This window comes from Lytechinus variegatus, chromosome 5 (genome assembly GCF_018143015.1).
Source record: "Lytechinus variegatus isolate NC3 chromosome 5, Lvar_3.0, whole genome shotgun sequence".
NCBI lineage: Eukaryota > Metazoa > Echinodermata > Echinoidea > Temnopleuroida > Toxopneustidae > Lytechinus > Lytechinus variegatus.
This window is the reverse complement of record NC_054744.1, coordinates 26,508,886-26,530,287: the sequence shown is the minus strand read 5'-3', so window position 1 is coordinate 26,530,287 and position 21,402 is coordinate 26,508,886. Positions and strand designations below refer to the sequence as shown.

At 36.2% G+C, this 21,402-nt stretch overlaps 1 protein-coding gene across 3 annotated transcripts in view; it reads left to right on the top strand.

Moving 5' to 3' along the window:
• Positions 1-484: 484 nt before the first annotated feature.
• The window catches only part of LOC121415832 (dual oxidase 2-like), a 32,868-nt gene continuing 11,950 nt past the window's right edge, over positions 485-21,402 (top strand). Inside the window, exons 1-16 of one of the 3 annotated variants that reach the window (XM_041609183.1) lie at positions 485-812; positions 4,151-4,306; positions 7,713-7,808; positions 8,297-8,392; positions 9,343-9,504; positions 10,580-10,764; positions 11,199-11,421; positions 12,227-12,390; positions 13,524-13,599; positions 14,601-14,697; positions 15,408-15,534; positions 16,719-16,815; positions 17,296-17,492; positions 19,085-19,263; positions 20,262-20,380; positions 20,845-21,003. In XM_041609183.1, the coding sequence (XP_041465117.1) occupies positions 743-812; positions 4,151-4,306; positions 7,713-7,808; positions 8,297-8,392; positions 9,343-9,504; positions 10,580-10,764; positions 11,199-11,421; positions 12,227-12,390; positions 13,524-13,599; positions 14,601-14,697; positions 15,408-15,534; positions 16,719-16,815; positions 17,296-17,492; positions 19,085-19,263; positions 20,262-20,380; positions 20,845-21,003 (2,203 nt within the window). In that variant the 5' untranslated portion in view covers positions 485-742. Of the gene's footprint in view, positions 813-3,222; positions 3,289-4,150; positions 4,307-7,712; positions 7,809-8,296; positions 8,393-9,342; positions 9,505-10,579; positions 10,765-11,198; positions 11,422-12,226; positions 12,391-13,523; positions 13,600-14,600; positions 14,698-15,407; positions 15,535-16,718; positions 16,816-17,295; positions 17,493-19,084; positions 19,264-20,261; positions 20,381-20,844; positions 21,004-21,402 lie in introns of all 3 variants that reach the window. The other 2 variants (XM_041609184.1, XM_041609185.1) reach the window with 2 other exon arrangements.

Genomic DNA, 21,402 nt, shown 5'->3' with positions numbered 1-21,402 from the left:
TATATATATATAAGTATATATATATATATATATATATATATAATTTAGGGGATAGAATCTTCCATTTTGCGGGTCTCTCAGAGATTTACTTCACTCGATCTGTTCCAATATTTAAGTATAAGTGCAGTTGTATTGTATTCCTCCTGTTATGTGCATTGAACTTGTCTTTTTATTTAATTACACATACTAAAAGTAGTTAAACTTTGGGAGATTAAGTCATTCCAGTAAACCAGGAACTGAATGTGATCTAAATTTGAATGACCTTTCAAATACAGTGGTCGACGTCACTGGGGAAATCGCACATCCACACACGGAAACAAAAGTAAACCGCTTCACCCTTGCGCAATGATAATAATAACGGTGATTCGGTTTCGTACTTTAGGAACCACCTTATTTGAATATTCATGAAGGGCGTGGCCTTGAGTTGCTTACTGCCCGATAATTTGGTATGTAAGGCTAATTAGCATATGGTTTCTGAACCGTGGGGGAGAGAGAAAGAGCTTGTTGAGAGAGTCAAATGCTATTGAATTGAGTGTTATTAGCAGGGAAGAATAGAGAGAATTTTTTCCGGAGCGCTACAAAGTGATCAAACTGGTTTTAAGGTTGGTCCCGCAGTGCTAGTCAATTGACGCTGTATAGTTTGTGTGGAGATTCGTGGCGTGCGATTCCTGGCGCCGACATTTTACTATTCTCGCGTTCACCCGACATATTCCTCAGGCAAGGATCTGCATAGAGATCGATCATGTTCCCTCGTGGACGACGAGGACCCATCTATATTGGGATACTGCTATCGCTAATCGCAGTATGTTCAGGTATGTCACGAAACTTTTTACTGATCAATTAACACATACATTAGTAAAAAAATTCTGTAGATCATTTACTAACGAGACTCTTGATCATTGTATGTCATTTCGTTTCGAGATATGTTGCATGTTGTATCAAAGTTAAATCAAGTAATGATCACATATACAGGATAAGCCTACATGCGAGATTTGAAGTAAAAGAAAAAGTAATCGAGAACGGAAATGTGATTATAAAAACTATATAGTAGAAAAACGTACTGATTATGTTTATGATAAACATAATGAACAACGAATCCACATTCTACAATGTCAAGAAAACTATATATATTTTGTTCCTATAAACCATGATATTATTTGCGATGATGTTCCTCGATCATGTGAAGTGGATAATACAATATGATACCGCTTATTTATTATTAAGGTGTAATGGCAAGAAAGCAAAATGGAAAAAAAAATGACTGTTGACATAGTCCGGAGAGTTTCTTTCAAATTGGTGTTTGCAAGTACTTTAAACAGTCTGTTACCAAATACTATCCCGCCGCGGATCTTGACTAGGTAATGTTTAGAACGGCTCTGGAGAAAGAACGAGGAAGTTCAAGTTCAGCCGGGTAAGGCCTGGTCACACCGCCCGAGCGTTGTTGGAGCGGTCGTGGAGCGGTAGGGAGAGGGGGTCGAATTTCACTCACAAAATTGGGAAAAAAATAAAAAACAAAAATCGAAAACAATATAAAAATCTCCGCTCCACGACCGCTCCAACAACGCTCGGGCGGTGTGACCATACCTAATTATGTTACCAAATTGTCTCAATGGTTCTCCTGAGCAGGCTCGACCCATAACAGGAGTGGAAGTCAAAGTCGGTTGAGAGCCATCGGGAGTTGAATTCACTCTCCTTTGAACTTCTGTAATAGTGGGCTCTACTCTTGGAAGAGTAATTACGTAACTGCTTAAAAATGGATTATTATTTATGATAGCAAACAGGGATTTTTAGGCGAAGAAGGTTGAGAATGAAGTGAAAAGTAATTAAAAATGCATTTGAAAAGAAACATCGAGGCTGTATAGAGTTGACGGTAACATTATATGAGGAGGGGTAAAGTGGATAAAACATAAGATTTCTGCTGAAGAATGTGATAATTGATGCAAATTCATCGCTTGGATGAAATTATCTTGATGACGAAAAATGATTTCATGGCAAAGAAAAAAAGGTATATAAAGCCGAACGTCATGATCATTATTATTATTCGCATCTTTTCAGGGTTGCATGCATAACTGTGGTTGTTTCGAATACAAATAATCACTCTTGTTTTGAATAGGCTGTGGAACATGTAAAAATAGTCTTTCTCGGGTCAGTGGTTTTAAGGTAAGGTGCGTGCACACAAAGGCACCCGAATAAAAACGACATCGGGTCCTATTTTAACACGTTAAAACACGTTAAAACAGACGCAATAATACATTTACATCGAAGCCCATGCACGCGAGGAACTGAATTAAAACAGTTTTGTGAAAGAGGGGATGGATAACATGGCTGCTTAAACAGCAGCGGAAGAAGAGCCGAACACCCGAACTGTACCCGGAACTTTCCGATACGAAAGAGGTGTGTTTCAAGTTTTATGAGCAAAAACGAGGAAGTAATATTCAGAAAAAAATATCACGGCCCGCGAAAAATGACAGCGTTTTTCAAGTGACTTTTAAATATTATGTTCAGACAAACTATTTATCTCTTACCCTATAAATGAATTCGGTTTCTCGCGCTATTGGGTATGGGGAGATAATTGTTACAAGTTTCAAAGTTTGAGGGGGCTTGTGTACCCCTCCCATCCACTGCCCTCGGGATCGCCGTTCGTGCCAATTAGCGTGTATAATTAAAAGAGGTATTCAAAGTCCAATCCAATTCTGTGCATGGCTGTTAAATGAGGATGAGGTCTAGAAATCGAAGTGAAAAGTTTATTAGAACCCACCTTAATAGCTGATTAGATGAGTTAGTTATATCTGTTCTGGGGTGGGGGGGCACCACATGCATGAGGGCAGAGCGCGAAAAAGGGAGAGTAAAAGAGAAGATAAGAAGAAAGAGATGAGAGAGAGACTTTTATCATACCTTGACTTGGAAGTTATACAAAACTTATTTGTCTGTCGGTGTCTACAGATCATCAATTATCACTTCTAAAATGAGAGTTATTGGTTTGGTAACTCGTAACTCGACAATGTGCCTATATTGCTTAATGTTGAAGCAAAAATAAATTCGCGTTTACCTATGAATATACATTAGCACATGAAACAAGACTGGTTACATGAATCTGCAAACGATATTTTTTAATTGTCTTTCAAGGGCTTTTGTGCGCTATTTTTGTTCTGGATTGAAATGCAATAATTGTTAAGTCATTATGATTGAGTTGTTTTATGGCTCACCACTTTGAAAAAACAGGTAATAATGATACGACCACCGACAGTCCAACAACTATGGCCAATTCAACTGAGTCGTCAGTTACAGGTAAATTGGTGATCGGTGTATAATTATGCTAACCAACGAGGTGAAATAGTATTGGTTGTAGTATATTGCAATATCGCACAACGTGGTCGTTGCCACTTGCATTTGTGCATTTTTAATGGAGATATTCTGGGTTTGCATGGTCTTTAACACTATTTTTCTTTCCAAGTATCATAGCGGCACTTAATCACTGTGAATGGTATTCTTTCCCTTTCATTCTTGTCTTTTCTTTTCTTGTCTTGTATTAAGTAACTTTGGTAAGTGTATAACATCTTATTTAATGTTCCGTTTTTCCCCAAGAAATAGCTAGGTCTATGCATGCTATTATAATCTCTTTTATCGTATGTTCTTTTGTATTAAAATCGAATGTTTTTTTGTATTAAAATCGAATTTTTTTTTGCAGATTTTATTAAGGTGAAGGAATTGGAAGGAAATTAAGATAAAGAGGGAGAAGGGAGAGATGGAAAGGCCGCGGAAAGAGACATAAAAAGAAAAAAAAAGAAGAGAAAGAGAGAGGGGGTGAGTGTGTGTGAGAGATAGAGAGAGAGAATGAGAGGAGGAAGAGGATTTCATTATCAAATCACTCTCGGGTTTTATAAAAGTCAATTAAATGAATTCATGTAATGTATCAGTAGGATTTTTTTTCTTAAATATCTCTTCTTTTGAGTAATTTATTTAAATTATATTATCATTAAACAGTCACTGCATGCAGACGTCATAATCCTTCCACTTTAATGTGACAGTATTTATCATTCCGATGTCATCGCTCTCAACAATACGATATACATAGATTGCGTGTAAATACCCCCTCTCCCCTTTCCATTACTTGCTGAGACTTTTGATTCAAGTGACATTTAACCCACAGGCCAGACCACAGATAATTCAACGACCATGGTCATGATGGTAACCACAGATAATTCATCAACCATGGCAATGACCGAGACTATGGAAGCGACGTCGCCGATGAGTCAGAGCACGATGCAACCGACGATGACTGAATCCGTCCCGCCGAGCACGACTGGTAGGACACAAGGTTTCATCGATCTTGCAGCATCCTACCAAAAAAAAATCATCGCATCATAAATATTTATATATCACGACATAAATCCCCGTCGCGTCCTTTATATACAATCGTGTTACATTTGCATGTATAACCTTGTTTTTGTATTTAGCAAAATCCTTAAATTCATTTCAGTATTTTTCAGCAGCTGAATTTTAATCACAATCGTGCTTTTCCATCTTTTTTGAAAGTTCATCAAGCAAGAAAATATGCTCCTGAAAATGGTCTACTATGATGGATACGGTTTTAAGACGTTGTACCAATCCAAAATCTTACCATGGAATGTTCTCATTTTCTCTTCATTTTTCTTGCTCCTATCATGCAGATATTGACTATTATTTTAATGTTGTATGTTCTTGTCATCAAAGCGAAGGGGTTTTTTTACATAATTTCTTCGCATTGCATGTTGTGTTGAATGGCCTACCTATGTACTTTTCGTACCATACAATTTATTATGCCTTTATCGCAATTAGGTAAACCCTCATTTCACAACTTCCTATTGATGTCGATATTATTCGGTTTAGGGCCTATATACGTTTATGTATGTTGTCTTTGTTTCCTCTCATCTTCTAACCTCTTCTGCTATGTTGCTCTATCATGTTTTGTAACCATGATAACCACCATCATTTTTTATACCATTGCCTGCTGCTTTTTGCTTGTTTCGACAAAGCTTTTCCATAAGTAATGTTTTGCCCTTTTCTCCTTACCATAGCTGCAAGTGCAATCCAACCTTTGAATAATTCGCTATGTTCCTTTCAGTAGCTTGTGGGCCCGTTGCAGAAAGAGTTGCGTTTAAACGCCAGTCAAAAAATCAAACGCAAGTCCCAAATGCGCGCTGTTGATTGGTTGAAAATCAAGTTACGCGTGATTTTTAGAGTTGCGATTGATTGCAACTCTTTCTGCAACGGGCTCCAGGAAAGAACCGTTTCCCCCAGTGTGTGTACACGAAGTGTTCACACTGTGGAATCAAATGTGAAATCCTCTCCACCATACTGTTGGAATTACATTTTCAACATGTTCCATTTTTCCACACTGAACACACTGGCCCGTATTCTGAAGTCAGGTTTAACTTAGGCCATGGTCTAACTCTGTGCTAAAATTATGGGAAGCCAAAAGTGTCAAATTTTTATTAAGTTGTATGTTTTTCATGTTAACTGTGCTCTTTCCTGATTCTTCAATGGTGAAGATAATCATCTATTTATACTTCCTAGACAATTATGAATGATTTGGGGCCAAATGAGCTGAAATAAGATATCTCTATACTGATAGTGATTTATGTAACAACTGGCTATCCATAGTTAAACCACAACTTTAAACCCGAGTTTAAGTTAAACCCGATCTCAGAATACGGGCCACTGTCACATAATTCGTCATTTCTAGTAAAGGAAGCGGAAGATTCGTTCGCCTGTGATGATAACAGTCACGATATAAGTTAGAATGATATCCATTTGGTTGTTTACATTGAAGACGTAAACAAATTATGTAAAATAGAATTTTCTCCCTGAAATTTGATCACGTGATGAAAGAAAGGACTAGCTCAGCATTTCTTTTCCAACTGATAACTACAATTCATGCAAGTCGCATTCTTTCTCGGGGCTCCAATCAATAATTTGGTGACCATAATGATTATAAAATGCTTTGAACGTCTATGAATTTGAAAAAAATACCATGGTATTGAGGATATATATGATGTCAGCAAGTTTTTAAATATATATATTAGCACTTACTTTTTTTGTGTGTAGGTGTGTTATCGGTATAACTTCTATCCATGTTCCATCTACATCTTTGCGATTTGTATCCTGTTTGTATTACAAATCCTCTTTCCCTCAGATATCCTTTCTCTTCTAACATTTGGTATACGATGTATAATTGTTTTAAAAATGTTCATTAAAAATATTAAAAAGCCGTGATATTCAGCTAACAAGTAGACATTGCAGTAGTAATATATTTTCAAATGTGTGTTATCAAAATCTCGTCTACCTCTTCTGCTTATTATCTTTATTCTCCCTCTCTTCCTTCTCTTTATCCTCCTCCTCCTTTTTTTCTTCTCTTTTTTCTCCCCCTCTCCCTCTCTTGATGTCTATTTAATCTTGCATCGTTTGTCCATCGAAATCATATGTCGTTTTTGCAACAAAATAGGACTAACTTGTTTTATTGGTTGCTACAATTGTAATTGATTCTTAATTACCTCTCTGTATTTTGCGAATTTAACCCTTGCTTGCCTATTTGGCGATCTGTATCTTCTATTCCCTTCCCACAAAATCATTCTTAATATAATTTCTCTGAACCACACCCGCTCTCCTCTCCGCGTGTAATATCTTTTAAAACGCATCGAGCCGCTACAGTAATAATTTTAGTATGTCGAAACGAAATTGACAATTCATCTATTCTTTTGATACATGCTCGTTTTTCCAAAGAAATCAAAGTGGGATGCTTTAATAACTGTTGCCACAATGCATGATCTTTGTACAATTGCTTTTAAGGCTTTTCTTTTTCGATTTTTTTCCACTTCTCGCAAAAATAATATGGGGCGACCCCCCCCCCCCCGATCGCCGCTGAGCAGGCTAATCTCGTAAATTGTCTGACGTCTTACATTTTCAGTGTTATGATTATTCTAACAGTCAAATTGTTCAATTCCTAGGTATATATGTGTGTGAGTGCGTGTGTGTGTGTGTGTGTGTATTTATGTATGTATATGCATGGAGCTGTAATAGCTCTATGGTATATGTTACGGTTATTATAAATTTAATGCAACCCTAAATCCCTATATTAATAAAGAAAAATCTTTTGTTTGTCAATGAAAGTGGGGGATACTAAAAAGAGCGATTATATACACATTTCTTTGATTTCTTATTTCTCATTTTCTTGTAATCTATACTTATAATAATGTTAAATATTTAGCAATTATAATACCAACCCGTTTCAGTTAATCGTGGATCGTTCTTGGGTTCAATATGTATATATATATAAATAAAGTAAGTATGTAAATAAGTAAGTAAGTAAGTAATTAAAAACATTCGGTAGATAGTACACATATTGGATCAACACAGAGAAAAAAGATTGAAACTGTCAGGCTTTTTTTCATTAAAAAAGGCCATTGCTAAATTGCCGACTTCAATAATTATTTGTCTCCCCCCCCTCTCTCTCTCTCTCTCTATATATATATATTTATATAACTTGATGTGACGTGAGTGATCTAGCTCCTGAAATAGATTAGTTTGAATAAGTTTAGTATTATAAGTTTATTGTAAAGCTTATAAAGAATTTAGTATTAATTATCATGCGCTTTATAAAGCTAACATTATCATTATAAAGTGAATTGAACTGAAGGATTAATATATCACTTGTTTATATATTATCATTTCAGGCCAGAATACAACCTCTACTACCGACTCGCCCCCTGATCCAGGCAGCACCCCTCAAATGGAGGACGAGCCCATTGTTAACAATAATCAGCTGCTAAGTAAGTAAATGCACTGAGGTTTTTATCTCATTCATATACTACCTCTATTTTACTATCATTTCATTAGTATTGCTAGTGTTACCTGTGCTTTTTCATAATTTTTATTAGTCTCTTCTGGGATTTTTGTTTATATACAGTCATTAATATTTTGATTACTTTCTGAAGTTTTTTTCGTTCTTTTTTTCTTCTCATTTTTGTTTTTCTTTTAATTCATTTTTATTTCAATTTTCTTTCTCCTTTTTAAATATTAATTTCTCCTTAAATTATTAATTTCTATTTATCTACGGTATATTGATTGTGGAATATAGTGATGAATAATAACTGATGAATGGATACTGCCGACAAATGTCCTCCGTAAGATTTTCTACTACCAATAGTACAATTATGAGTTAATTATAGTTATCAACGTAGCAGTTATCAAATTAAAATCATGTTCATAATATTTCAGAAAATGTGAATGTGAATGTTTTTTGTTTTTGTTTTTGTAGGAAATATGGGTGCTTTCGATAGTGATCGCCATTTTGAGCCTGAAGGATATGACGGATGGTACAATAACAAAGCTCACCCAGACTGGGGTGGCGCTGGTAAGAAACTCGCTTTGCATTTCATATATTTTCTCTCTTTTTTTGGGGGGGGGTTGAGGATGGTTGAAATACGTGGTGATGTCTTGTTTATTTTATTTATGACGTTATTTTCAATGTTATTCTATTAAGATTGTTTCATTTATCGCATTTTATTATGTTCATTTCGTCTGTAGAATTTCTCTGTTTGTTAATCATTATTGCTTAGTCAGTTATTATTTCTTAGTTATTTATGTTATTCCTTTATTATTCAATCATAATGAGAATCATTTTTCTTTTAATTATTTATTCATTCATCTATTTATTTATCTATTTTTTTGTTTTGGGGGAGTTGTAAGAAAATCAAATATCAAGGGGGATGATTGCCCCTGGGTCGCTGTTAATTAGTGCGAATCGTTAATGATCGAATTTTCATTTTTTACTGATTTATGGAAATAGATGCAATGTTATTTATAAAATGTTGCCGACAATTTCCATTGAAAAACAATGAAAAGCAAAGTCGAAAAAAATACATAAGAAATAAAAAAGAAATACATAAGAAAAATAATGAGAATGCAATTTTTTTTAAATATTCATTTTAGAATAAAGAAAGATTTACAACCAAATTATGATTCCATGCATTAATTAGCATAAACACTTAATAAAAAATAGATTTGAATGATTTTGGTACAATTAACAATTGAATTGTGGAGATTACGTCATGGGTGACTGAGGGGGGGGGGTTGCCCCTTGGGCTTTGCAATTTCAAAATAGCCCGGACTATATACGGTTAAGAGTGTACCAACTAAAAAAAAAACGTTTGTTAAAATGTCTCCATAATGTCTGGACAGGCTAAGAGATTTGTGTGAGCTTTGCGCAGCGTTCCTGCGACTTTCAGGAGAATTCATAATTAAATTCATTTATCATCTTCTGAAAAATACTACCATTCGATGTTCCACCATTATTATTTCTAGAATTGCCTATGACGCGGCGTCTTCCCGTGGCTTATGAGGATGGAGTCTACGCTATGGCGGGTCCGGATAGGCCCAACCCGATGACTATTAGTAAAGAAACTATGCAGGGGGAAACGGGAGAACGATCTCATCTGAGGAGAACAGCTTTCATGACTTTCTTTGGTAAGTGGTCTTCCGGAAATCACCTCTTTTAATGGACCGTCTGTAATTCAAGCACATTTTATTTATTGTACATTGTGCATTTATTTTAACTATGCTGTACTTCTATACTACTACTACTACTACTACTACTACTACTACTACTACTACTACTACTACTACTACTACTACTACTACTACTACTACTACTACTACTACTACTACTACTACTACTACTACTACTACTACTACTACTACTACTACTACTACTACTACTACTACTACTACTACTACTACTACTACTACTACTACTACTACTACTACTACTACTACTACTACTACTACTACTACTACTACTACTACTACTACTACTACTACTACTACTACTACTACTACTACTACTACTACTACTACTACTACTACTACTACTACTACTACTACTACTACTACTACTACTACTACTACTACTACTACTACTACTACTACTACTACTACTACTACTACTACTACTACTACTACTACTACTACTACTACTACTACTACTACTACTACTACTACTACTACTACTACTACTACTACTACTACTACTACTACTACTACTACTACTACTACTACTACTACTACTACTACTACTACTACTACTACTACTACTACTACTACTACTACTACTACTACTACTACTACTACTACTACTACTACTCTTCCTGCAACATATATTGATGATGATAGATAGATAGATCAAAAGATAGGTAGGTAGGTAGGTAGATACGTACGTAGGTAGGTAGATACGTACGTAGGTAGATAGATACGTACGTAGGTAGATAGATACGTACGTAGGTAGATAGATACGTACGTAGGTAGATAGATACGTACGTAGGTAGATAGATACGTAGGTAGGTAGATAGATAGGTATGTGGTTGGTAGGTAGATGAAGATAGTTATAGTAATAACTTACAATATGCAATGATATTTTATAAACATTGACAATAATAATGATGATGACATAAATGGCAATGACGCCAATAGTCAATAAGAAAGGGGAAAATACCAACATTAAATGCTGATGGAGTCGCAATTGTTACTTTCCATGTTAACCCAGGCCAACAGGTGGTAGAGGAGATATTAGATGCCCAGCGAGCAGGGTGTCCAAGGGAGTATGAGAACATTGAAATTCCCGAAAATCACGAATATCTGGATGACCAACCTGACATCGGCATCATGCCTTTCGTCCGATCTCGGTACAGTTTCAATACCGGCTACTCTCCAAACGTACCGCGTGAACAGGTAAGGAAAAAAGGGCCGTTGTTCTCTTGATTCGGGGGGTCTCGGTGGTTGAATGGTTGATCTTATTTGTCAGGTGTAAATACAAACAAGTAAATTGTAACAAAAAGTATCAAAATACCATCACAATTAGGAGAGCCCATGAAAACCAACATGGCTTATTTCCAATGAGGTCTTTAACTATAGTACTTGATGACAATAGATTATTAATGTACGGTAACCAAACTTGACACTGGTAACTTAATCTAGACATGCTGGAGGGTTATTGGTCCTGTTACATGACAGTCATAACGTAGGTAGACCTGGCGATCTATTCATTCCAGGTGATGTACATGACCATACAGCGCATGTTCCTGGATGCACACTTGCCATGGTACCAGTCTCCTCTCGGAAACCGACGATGACATAATTGCTTTAACCATTGTCTTTTGATTCAGTTGAACGAGATCACACCATGGTTTGATGGGGGATTGATGTACGGAACCACAAAGGCCTGGGCTGATGCCCTGCGATCATTCGAGGGTGGTAGGCTTGCAGACAATGGGGACAACGGTGAACCGCAGTTTCCCGCCGTCAACACCCTTGGTCTACCAATGGCAAATCCACCAAACCCGATCGGAATTGGCGCAGAAAGGCTGAAGGATGCCAAACGGTTCTTTAGTAAGTAGAAACTTTTTCCAAGTAGTGAAGCTAACTTCTTTCATGCAGGAACCGTGTTTCAAATGCCCCTGGGAATGGCAGGATTTAGAAGACATTTACACTGTAAAAAAATGAAGTGCTAATTTAGCACTTACAGTGCTTGTATATAGTTCAGATTTAAACTAGAAAATCAGCACTTGCAGTGCAGTCACTATACAAGCACTGTAAGTGCTAAATTAGCACTTCATTTTTTACAGTAAGGCGTTTTAAAATGAACAGTGAATTTATTCAGTAGAATCAACGATCTATATTTTTAACCATACATGTACAGTGATACATTACTAAAGCGTGTCGTTGAAGGTCTTAATTCTTGGTGGAGACCTTCTAAAATTCAGAGAAATTGAATATAAAAATGTGTTTTGCCTCATCTCAACGATACTATAAAAATATTTCATGAAGGAATCCCAAGTATAGGCCTATATTGTGTGCAGTATAAAACAAACACTCCCTTCCTATACTTTGTATGATTTATAATGGTATTGCAATGGAGCCCAGCCTTACTGGTTCCCCATATTTGTTATATGTCTTTTTTGCATATATTTAAATGTATTATTTCTTATGAGAATTGGAATTTAATGAAATAAATTAATCAGTATGTATAGCAAATGCCACATAGCGATAAGGGAGCGTGGAGTTGTTATAACTCCATGTGTGGACGTTGGTGTTATAATCTCAAAGAAATTTCTCCTGAAGAAACCGTCAAATCGTAATGTTAAAAACCCCTCTGAAGTGAATGAGTAATAAATGATGTTTTTTTTCATGACAGAGCTCGGTAACCCACGTGGCAATGAGAATCCTTTCTTGTTAACCTTTGGAGTTCTTTGGTTCCGGTGGCACAACTACTGGGCCGATAAGTTCAAAGCTGAAACCGACTGGAACGATGAAAGGATCTTCAACACGGCCAGAAAATGGGTTATAGCAACTTATCAGGTAATCAAAATCCCACCCTGATGGCAAGTTAGAGTTCAGGGGCCGATTGCACGAAAGGGTCTTTCCAAGGACCGTCTTTCGTGTCGCCCATCTTTTATGATACGCTATAAGCGGGGTGTTTCTGAAATTTATGATAAAGAATAAGATTCGTTAGCTTGCTTTTAAATCAAATTTTATACAATTTCATGATATATCATATCATTTTATAAACAAATATTTTGTTAATTTTAACGGACGAATGAAATATGTTTGCAGATGATTTATTTAAAATGCGTTTCACATGGCGCATCATAAAAGATGGGCGACACGAAAGACCGTCCTTGCAAAGACCCTTTTGTGCAATCAGCCCAAGAAACAGACAAACGAGAGAAAAATCTCTGGGATTCGATGCAAAATCATGAGAGGATTAAGTTGTTATGAATTGTCATTTTTTTTATTGTGATTTCACTTAAGAGCAGCTTGCCCATTTATGATATTTAGTATGAAATTCGCTAAATGCCACTTTCTCAAAAAGATTTAGAATAATTTTATCTGAGCATTCATTACGTAACCAGACATAGTCCTTAAACTTGTTTTTATGTGAAAATCTTAGTTTTGCAGCCCTGTATTTCTTATATGAATTCCGTTGAGTGCAATTTTTCATTTTTTTAGAAATGATTTCGCATTTACTCTAGAATTTATCACTCAGGCCTACGTGTTTTGGGAATTACAAGTTCATGAAATTTATTCGTATTGCACAGTTGAAATTGACGACATTGGCAGGTTAACCATTCCTGATGCAATCTAGAAATGGTTAAAGCCACAAATGAGGATTATCACACATATTCGTTATTTATTTCGGTACTGTTCTGTCTACCAATATCTATCAATACCAATCAATAAAGGCATATAAACACCATAATAACTGATTTGTCAAAACTACCCCTCGAGCACCACACACTGAGGTAGTTAAACTTGAACACATTCGCCAAATAGGTATTAATAACCAAAGGTGTTATATGACACCCATAGATGTTGAGCTAATACTGTGAATTTTACAACGGAATAAAACGAATGGCGTGGTTCTCTATGTACAACGATTAACACCACATTAGGTTTAAACCAAAGTGTTGTCTGATCTTGTTTTCTTTCAGAATGTTGTCTATTACGAGTGGCTCCCTGGATATCTTAATTTTTCACCAGAAGATATTGAAGAATTTAAATATGATGGTAAGAGTAAACCTTTTTTGCCAGGAAAGCCCCATCGGTAAACAACTTTAAATCAAATCTCAAAACACATCTATTTAATTCATAACAAGCATCTTAGGAGTCCTATAAAGGACAGTAGTATATATATGTTATGGAATAGTTTTTGCGCTCTGCACATTTATATTATTACTCTTATAATTACTCGTCTGTTAAATCCTTCCTTCAAATAACGGAAAAAACATTGAAAAAGATGCATTTCGAAAGGAGACTTTTAAGAGAAGAGGATGTATAAGTAACCAACCCGAGACCTCACTCATGAATCTATAACACGACCGTCTTCATGTATATAGCCTATATATAAATATATATATATAAACACACACACTGTATGCAATCCAATTGGCCTATTTCAAGTCAAGCTGCAGAGTAAGTAGGTTTGAAAGAAGAGAAGATCAAATTGGTCAGTCGTTTCGGTGGCCATCTATATAATTTATGTTTGAATTGTGATTTATTGATTTAGGGATGTGATTCTGAACGTAATCGCATCAATCACCACAGATCGGGGGAATTTTTTACAGTTTCTAATTTTCTAAATTTTCCAATTTGTCCTTCGTGCTATTTCTTGATTTATGTAGTGTTTGGAAATCTGAAAAAAATGTTACATAGAAAGTGTTTGTGTAAAAGATTTTTTGTGACAGATATATTAGATAAAGCTTACAGTTAGAATGTCTGAAATAGAACAGTAATAGGATCCCTGATGATTTGGCGGTTGGGGGTAAATAATTACTTCGCAAGTACAGACTTTGATTCTGATATGCATTCAATAAAATAACGAGGTACGTCATCAAAAGGCTTGAGATAAGAACAATCTGCTTTACAAAGAATTGGGAGAGATGAGGGAGAAGGGAGTGTGTTCTTAAATCCGATTTGATAGTCATAGTCCTATTCTTCATGTGTTCTAATGCAATTTTTCAAAAATAGTTTTTAATGTGCTTTTCTCACGTGTCCATTCTCATATTCAGGTTATAAAGGATACATTCATCCAGGCATTACTCATGAGTTTCAGTCGGCCGCTATGAGGTTTGGTCACACCCTTGTTCCTCCTGGTGTAATGCGCAGGTATGGATTCTTCTACAAAACATTTATCAAGTTTTTTTTATAACCAAGCCTAGAGTGCAGATCTTCACTCCATTAATAAAATTAATACCATGCGCTGCAATGTATAGTATGAAGATATTGTGTCACGGATGAGAAATCTTAATCTGCGCTACAACCTATAGCCCTTGCATAAACTTTGTTCTGAATGCATCTCGATTTTTATCAATATGAAATACTTGTTTAGGGTCTGATTTAGGTGCATTAGAAACATTCTTCTTTTGGTCTTATCAGTTCTCCCGACATTTCTTATAGAGTTTCAGTTGTAAATGAATGACGATCATGATCGAGGTAGTTCTCTTTTTGCATTTCATTAAATAGTATCTTAAGATTGTAATCGAATTCACTTCGCATCACCTGATTTCAAGAACTGGACAGTTTATGCTATTATCGGGGATGGGGGGGGGGTAAAGCAAATAGTTATTGTGGTATTGAATTCCACAATCTATTGTTTAATAGTTTAAGATAAGAGTGAGGCAGATAGTTGACTTTAGCCATTCGTTTATGTTTCAGCTATGGGGGTTGGGATACGATCAGGCACATAACAAAAAAGTAGCAGTCACTCTTGTCAACTTTCAATGATACAAAATACACCACATTGTTATATATACTCTTATCAAAATGTCACAGTTATGATTTAAGCAATTCAAAGTCAAAGTATTCTTTTCTTTAAGGAATGAACAATGCGAATATCGAACATCCACCATGGACTCTTCAGGTTTTAAATCGGATCAAGCTGAGTTCGAGGAAGCCAAAGGAAACCATGGAGTACGAACCTGTAATTCCTTCTGGAATCCCCAGGTAGGACACCAATTTGTCATTATTAAAAGTGATTGTTTAAAGGGGCACTCAAGGCTGAAAATAATCTAAATCATTCTCTGGAAAAATAGATAAATGAAATAAATTCTTTGACCAAAATCGCTGAAAATTTAATCATGATCTGATAATAATACATTCATTGAATTTGAATGTTTAGCAATATTCTGTGATAACAGTTGTATGCACACTGTTATGCGTATGCAAATGTGTATGCAATAGGTGGGCTGATGTTGTCATGCCACCACTTCGCTTTTTCTGATATTACATGAAATCATATTGTTTTATTTTTTTTTTCTTTTTTCAAAGAAAGTCTTTATTCAATATTTCTCCACAACGCATATAAACAAATGCAAAATGTATGTGATACATCAAATATTTTTATATAGTTTTATATTGGCATGCATGTCTATCTCGGCCCTTGTAAAGAAGTTGGAGAAATCATTATCTTACGTGTTAACTCAGTTATTCCAATATTTTGTTTAATCTTGGGGGAAAATTTGAATAAATATGATTTTAGACAATAAGATACAGAATCATAAGTGTGTTATGACATGCAGAGAGCTGTTGCACGGATTTAATACAAAACTTGAAATGGTCATAAGTTTGTTATTCCTCGCCGATTTAGATAACAATTTGGTGTTCTGTTCGTCTCATTTTATTTTATTTGTTCAAATCGAACAATTTTCAGCTTGGAATGCCCATTTAACTGCATTCAGGAACTAGAAATATATTTTCTATTGTCGCTTTATGATGTAATGAATTTTGCAAAACTTTATGTCAGAAAGGAATCTCTAAGATTTGTAAATTCTTTGGTCATGTAATTGCTGCACTTATACATAACCGCAGACATAAGCGTCCATATGGATTCTTGACAACCAATGTAGGCTGTAACATGGAAACTAATCACCTTTTTATTACTTATTGCAATAAAATGTTTCAAGAGGGATTCCTCTTGAAACATTATTCCATGCATTCGGCATCAGTGAAACGCAAAAAAATTATACAGTTCAACTTGAGTATTATTCTTTGGCATACAAAAATGACCATTAAATGTAAATATTAATTCTATTAATATCTCTACGCCCTTTTCGCTCCCTACCCCTGTATATGGCATTTTTCTTCAGCTGGCAATGACACTGACAATATACCATATTTTTATTTTGCAGATTTCTGTTAGAGAGTACGACATTGAAGAGTTTATTCTTGGTATGGCCTCCCAAGTCACAGAGAGAGAAGACAACATCATCACAGAGGATCTACAAAGTAAAATAAAAACCCTATTGATTTGGTAGCCTCATGACATGGGCCGCGGATCGGTTTCGAACGTGGGGGGGGGTGGTGACAATGCAACAAAATCGCAATCTGATGGTCATTGTTCTTGTACACGGTTTTGGAAAAAAAAATGGGGGAGGGGCGCTTCCGCGACCCCTGTATGAAAGTGCGGAGGTTAAATATAGATAAATCAAAGCAATTGATTTTTAAATAAAATCAATGTGTTTTCAAATTATTGACCTGTAATCAGATGGTTTATTCCCATTTCTGCATTTCAGATATCACACACGATAGCCACCTGTTTTCCAAAAAATTTCACATAGAACGGGCTTAGGTATTAATGACATTTAGAAATACTTATACCAATGGAAGTAATATTTAGCCATTTATCATTTGAATGTATGAAATCCAAGTCCTACAACTGGCAAGGAAAATGAAGAATGATCAGTGTTTTATTATTTGTCTTTCCAGGGCGTGTATTCGGACCATTGGAATTCTCTCGTCGTGATCTGATGGCGCTGAATATCCAACGAGGCCGTGACCATGGTTTGCCGGATTACAATACAGCTCGTGAGTGTCTAGGATTAGGACGGAAGAATTCTTTCGCAGAAATCAATAAAAATGAATCTGACTTAGCACCAGGTGAACAGACATTCATCGGAACAGAGGTAAGCTATGGAAGCTTAAAAGTGCCACCGAGATGTTGAGATAATTATCTCGGGAAGTCGACATCTTGATAGCAAAAGATAAGATGACGAGATCCTGGATCTCATCATGTCGACATCTTTTAGAAGAGATGATGAGATGACAAGATCCCGGATCTCATCATGTCAACATCTGTTAGAAGAGATGTTGAGATGACAAGATCCCGGATCTCATCATGTTGACATCTTTTAGAAGAGATGATGAGATGACAAGATCCTGGATCTCATCATGTTGACATCTTTTGGAAGAGATGATGAGATGACAAGATCCCGGATCTCATCATGTTGACATCTTGTAGAAGAGATGATGAGATGACAAGATCCTGGATCTCATCATGTTGACATCTTGTAGAAGAGATGATGAGATGACAAGATCCTGGATCTCATCATGTCAACATCTTAAGAAGAGATGTTGAGATGACAAGATCATCTCATCATCTCATCATCTTTTCTACAAGATGTCAACATGATGAGATCCGGGATCTTGTCATCTCAACATATCTTCTAAAAGATGTTGACATGATGAGATCCGGGATCTTGTCATCTCATCATCTGTTCTAAAAGATGTTGACATGATGAGATCCAGGATCTTGTCATCTCATCATCTCTTCTAAAAGATGTCGACATGATGAGATCCAGGATCTCGTCATCTCAACATCTCTTCTAAAAGATGTTGACATGATGAGATCCAGGATCTCGTCATCTCAACATCTCTTCTAAAAGATGTTGACATGATGAGATCCAGGATCTCGTCATCTCATCATCTCTTCTAAAAGATGTCAACATGATGAGATCCAGGATCTCGTCATCTTATATTTTGCTATCAAGATGTCGACTTCCCGAGATAATTATCTCAACATCTCGGTGGCACTTTTAAGCTTCCATAGTAAGCAGTAGTATTTTTAGATTTAAAAATAAGGAGTACATGACCCTTACATAATTTTGAGAAATTGCTCTCCGGGGCCTGTCTTGGGTAGGAAAGAAATAAATGTTAACACGCTAAACCAACCTCAATTCACCCCATAGGTAGTCTCGGGCTTACCGCCTCTTTGTAAACGCAAAGCCGACCTCCAACCCATCTCAGTCCACTTGCATTAATTTGCAGCACACACTCCACCTTTTCAAACATAGTGTAATCGAAGGTTAGTCAGAAAGTTGGGATTACGAAGTGATAATTCTAAAATTTCAAAAGTCCTAGATATTGACACTGACTGAAAAGCTAAAACAAGGCTTGCTCGCTTGCGATATTTTAGAAATTATGCCCCATAGACATGTTTAGAAACCTATTTCTCTGCTCATTATTCCACTGATAAATAATCATGATAATAATAATTATAATAATTATGATAATAATACTGATGATAATACTGATGATAATACTGATGATAATACTGATAATACTGATAATAATAATGACGGTGAAGAATATGATGATGAAGATGTTAATTATGAAAATCGGTGAACGTTATTGATACTGATGACAAAACAGCTATTTAAAAAAAAGATTCCAGAGGGAAATATTTATGCATCCTCTCTCCAACTGTTGTATTTGTTAGGAACTGCGACGACTAGAAAATGTATACGGTGGTGATCTTGACAAAGTAGACATATGGGCCGGAGGATTGATGGAAACCACGAGCAATGGACCTGGAGAACTCTTCAGATTCATCATCAAGGATCAGTTTGTAAGGTCAAGGGATGCTGATCGATTCTGGTTTGAAAACGAAAAGAATGGGTGAGAAATCGTATGATCTAACTCTCAAAGTATCAACATCATTCCTAATAGATTCCAATTAACTTTATATAATGTTCATACCAGAAAGTGGATCCAGGGGGGGGGCGTGGTGCTGGGTGCACCACGTAAAATTGCACCAAAAAGGAAAGTGAGATGACCTTTTTTTGTCTTTTGGGGTTTTTTTGTCGATTTATTTCTGGAGAACAAACCCCATCACCCTAGTTCATTTGTGAGGGCTGAACCTTTTTTTAAAGTTCCTTTTTATTCTTTTCCAGAGAACAAACCCCCTTCACTGGTGAGAGATACCCCCTTTTTTTTTGGGGGGGGGTCGATTTTTTGGGGGGACATAAAGCACATACTTCAGAAAATCCTGAATCCACGATTTTGAAAATGTTTCCCTCTCAACCGTCTCTCTCACACACTTCCACTTAAAATCCCCCTTCCCCACTCCGAATTGCTTAAGTCTACCTCCTTACTCTCTTCTCCCGTTTCCATCTCCTGCTGATTGCTGCTACATATGTTTCATTTGCTATTCACCCTCACATTTGCCGGGTCTGGTATGAAAAATTAAATGAAGTGAAACTTGTTCATCGTACACATACAACTTTGGTTATCACTTACTGCATGTAGTATTTGTCTCATTGGTTACATGTTGGGGGCTGGTGTCCTCAATTGCTCAAGCTCCAGTGAGATGACTGTCCCTTAAACTGTAGTTGAACGGAGCAGCAAGCAGGAGAGCATCTGTCCCCATCAGGATGTAGCTATGACTTTTGATGAGTAATGTCAAGTTTTACATACTTGTGCTAGCAAATGTTTGCATCTTTGCATAGTGTAAATGTTGGCTTCTGGTATTAATTTGTACAAGATAACAGCTGTTCGGTTATCGCAATTGGCGTCTTCGGACGATGTGTGCACTCTACAAATCTATACTATACCCCCCCCAAAAAAAGATCGTGCATTCTGATTTCTAACTTTCGTCAATAATTCCTCTCTTGCAGTTTATTCACTCCGGAGGAGATTGCATTCATTAGGAATGTCACAATATGGGATATTATTGTAGCTGCCACTTCCATCAATGGATCAGCCTTACAAAAAGACCCTTTCCACTACACAGAGAGTAAGTCTTTTTCCATGTTAACATTCCTGCCCACGTTATAAACCCAGTTTTCATAGCACTTGTCATTAGAAAACAAACGACCAATCGCTACCGGTTTTAAGGAGCACATGTACCTTTGACATCAATAAACAGCTTTATGAAAAGAGCCATGGTGAAGATGAGTCTGTGAATCTGATCATATATTTTCTTTGACATAGAGCCTTCATTATTTGTCCATATAGACATACGAAATGCAAAATTAAATGATTCATACAAAAAAGCAAAATATAGAATTCATATAAGTTTTATGTACCCCTCTCTGGCCATCAAGAAATATAAATTTTGTATTTGTTTTCTCCCAAGTATTAGACTGATTTACTTTACTCCCCAAAAGATTCAAGCATCCCTTGAAAACCTTTGTGACATTAATCACCTAATCAAATAATCTAAGTTGACTATTGATTATCTTATACTTGTGACTGTAGATGATCCATGCTATGCTGAGCATCCATTCGAGGGTGAGAATCGAACCATCAGTGAAAATGACATGGAACCATGCACCAAGCTTCAAATCTTTGACTACTTCACTGGTAGTGAGGTGTCTTATGCTCTCTCCTTCCTTGCTCTTGGAATATGGGTTGTAGGTAAGTGACAGATCTCTTGCATTGTTGATTGGAAATGATGCGCGTTATAACGAATCAAAGTATGCCATTAGGCGAAGTTATTGCTACGATGTCTCTGAAACCATTTTCTTAGGACTATCTTTGTCTTGAGAAGTAAATCAGTACAAATGGCAAATGGAAACAGATTGAAACAGATCGGGAATTATGCCTTTGTAGAGGGGGGGGTTACATCTCTGTAAGGAAAAACTTAAAAATTATACATTTTTGGTGTTTTATATGTCTGCAGTAGGGAGGAGAAAAGACAAGAACTTCATAAATTTTATCAGTATGAAGATTGGGTAAACATAATATTTTAAACCATTGTGTGCATAACTCTGAAGCCATGCTAATTTGAGTCTATGTTTTTGGACCCCTCTGTAC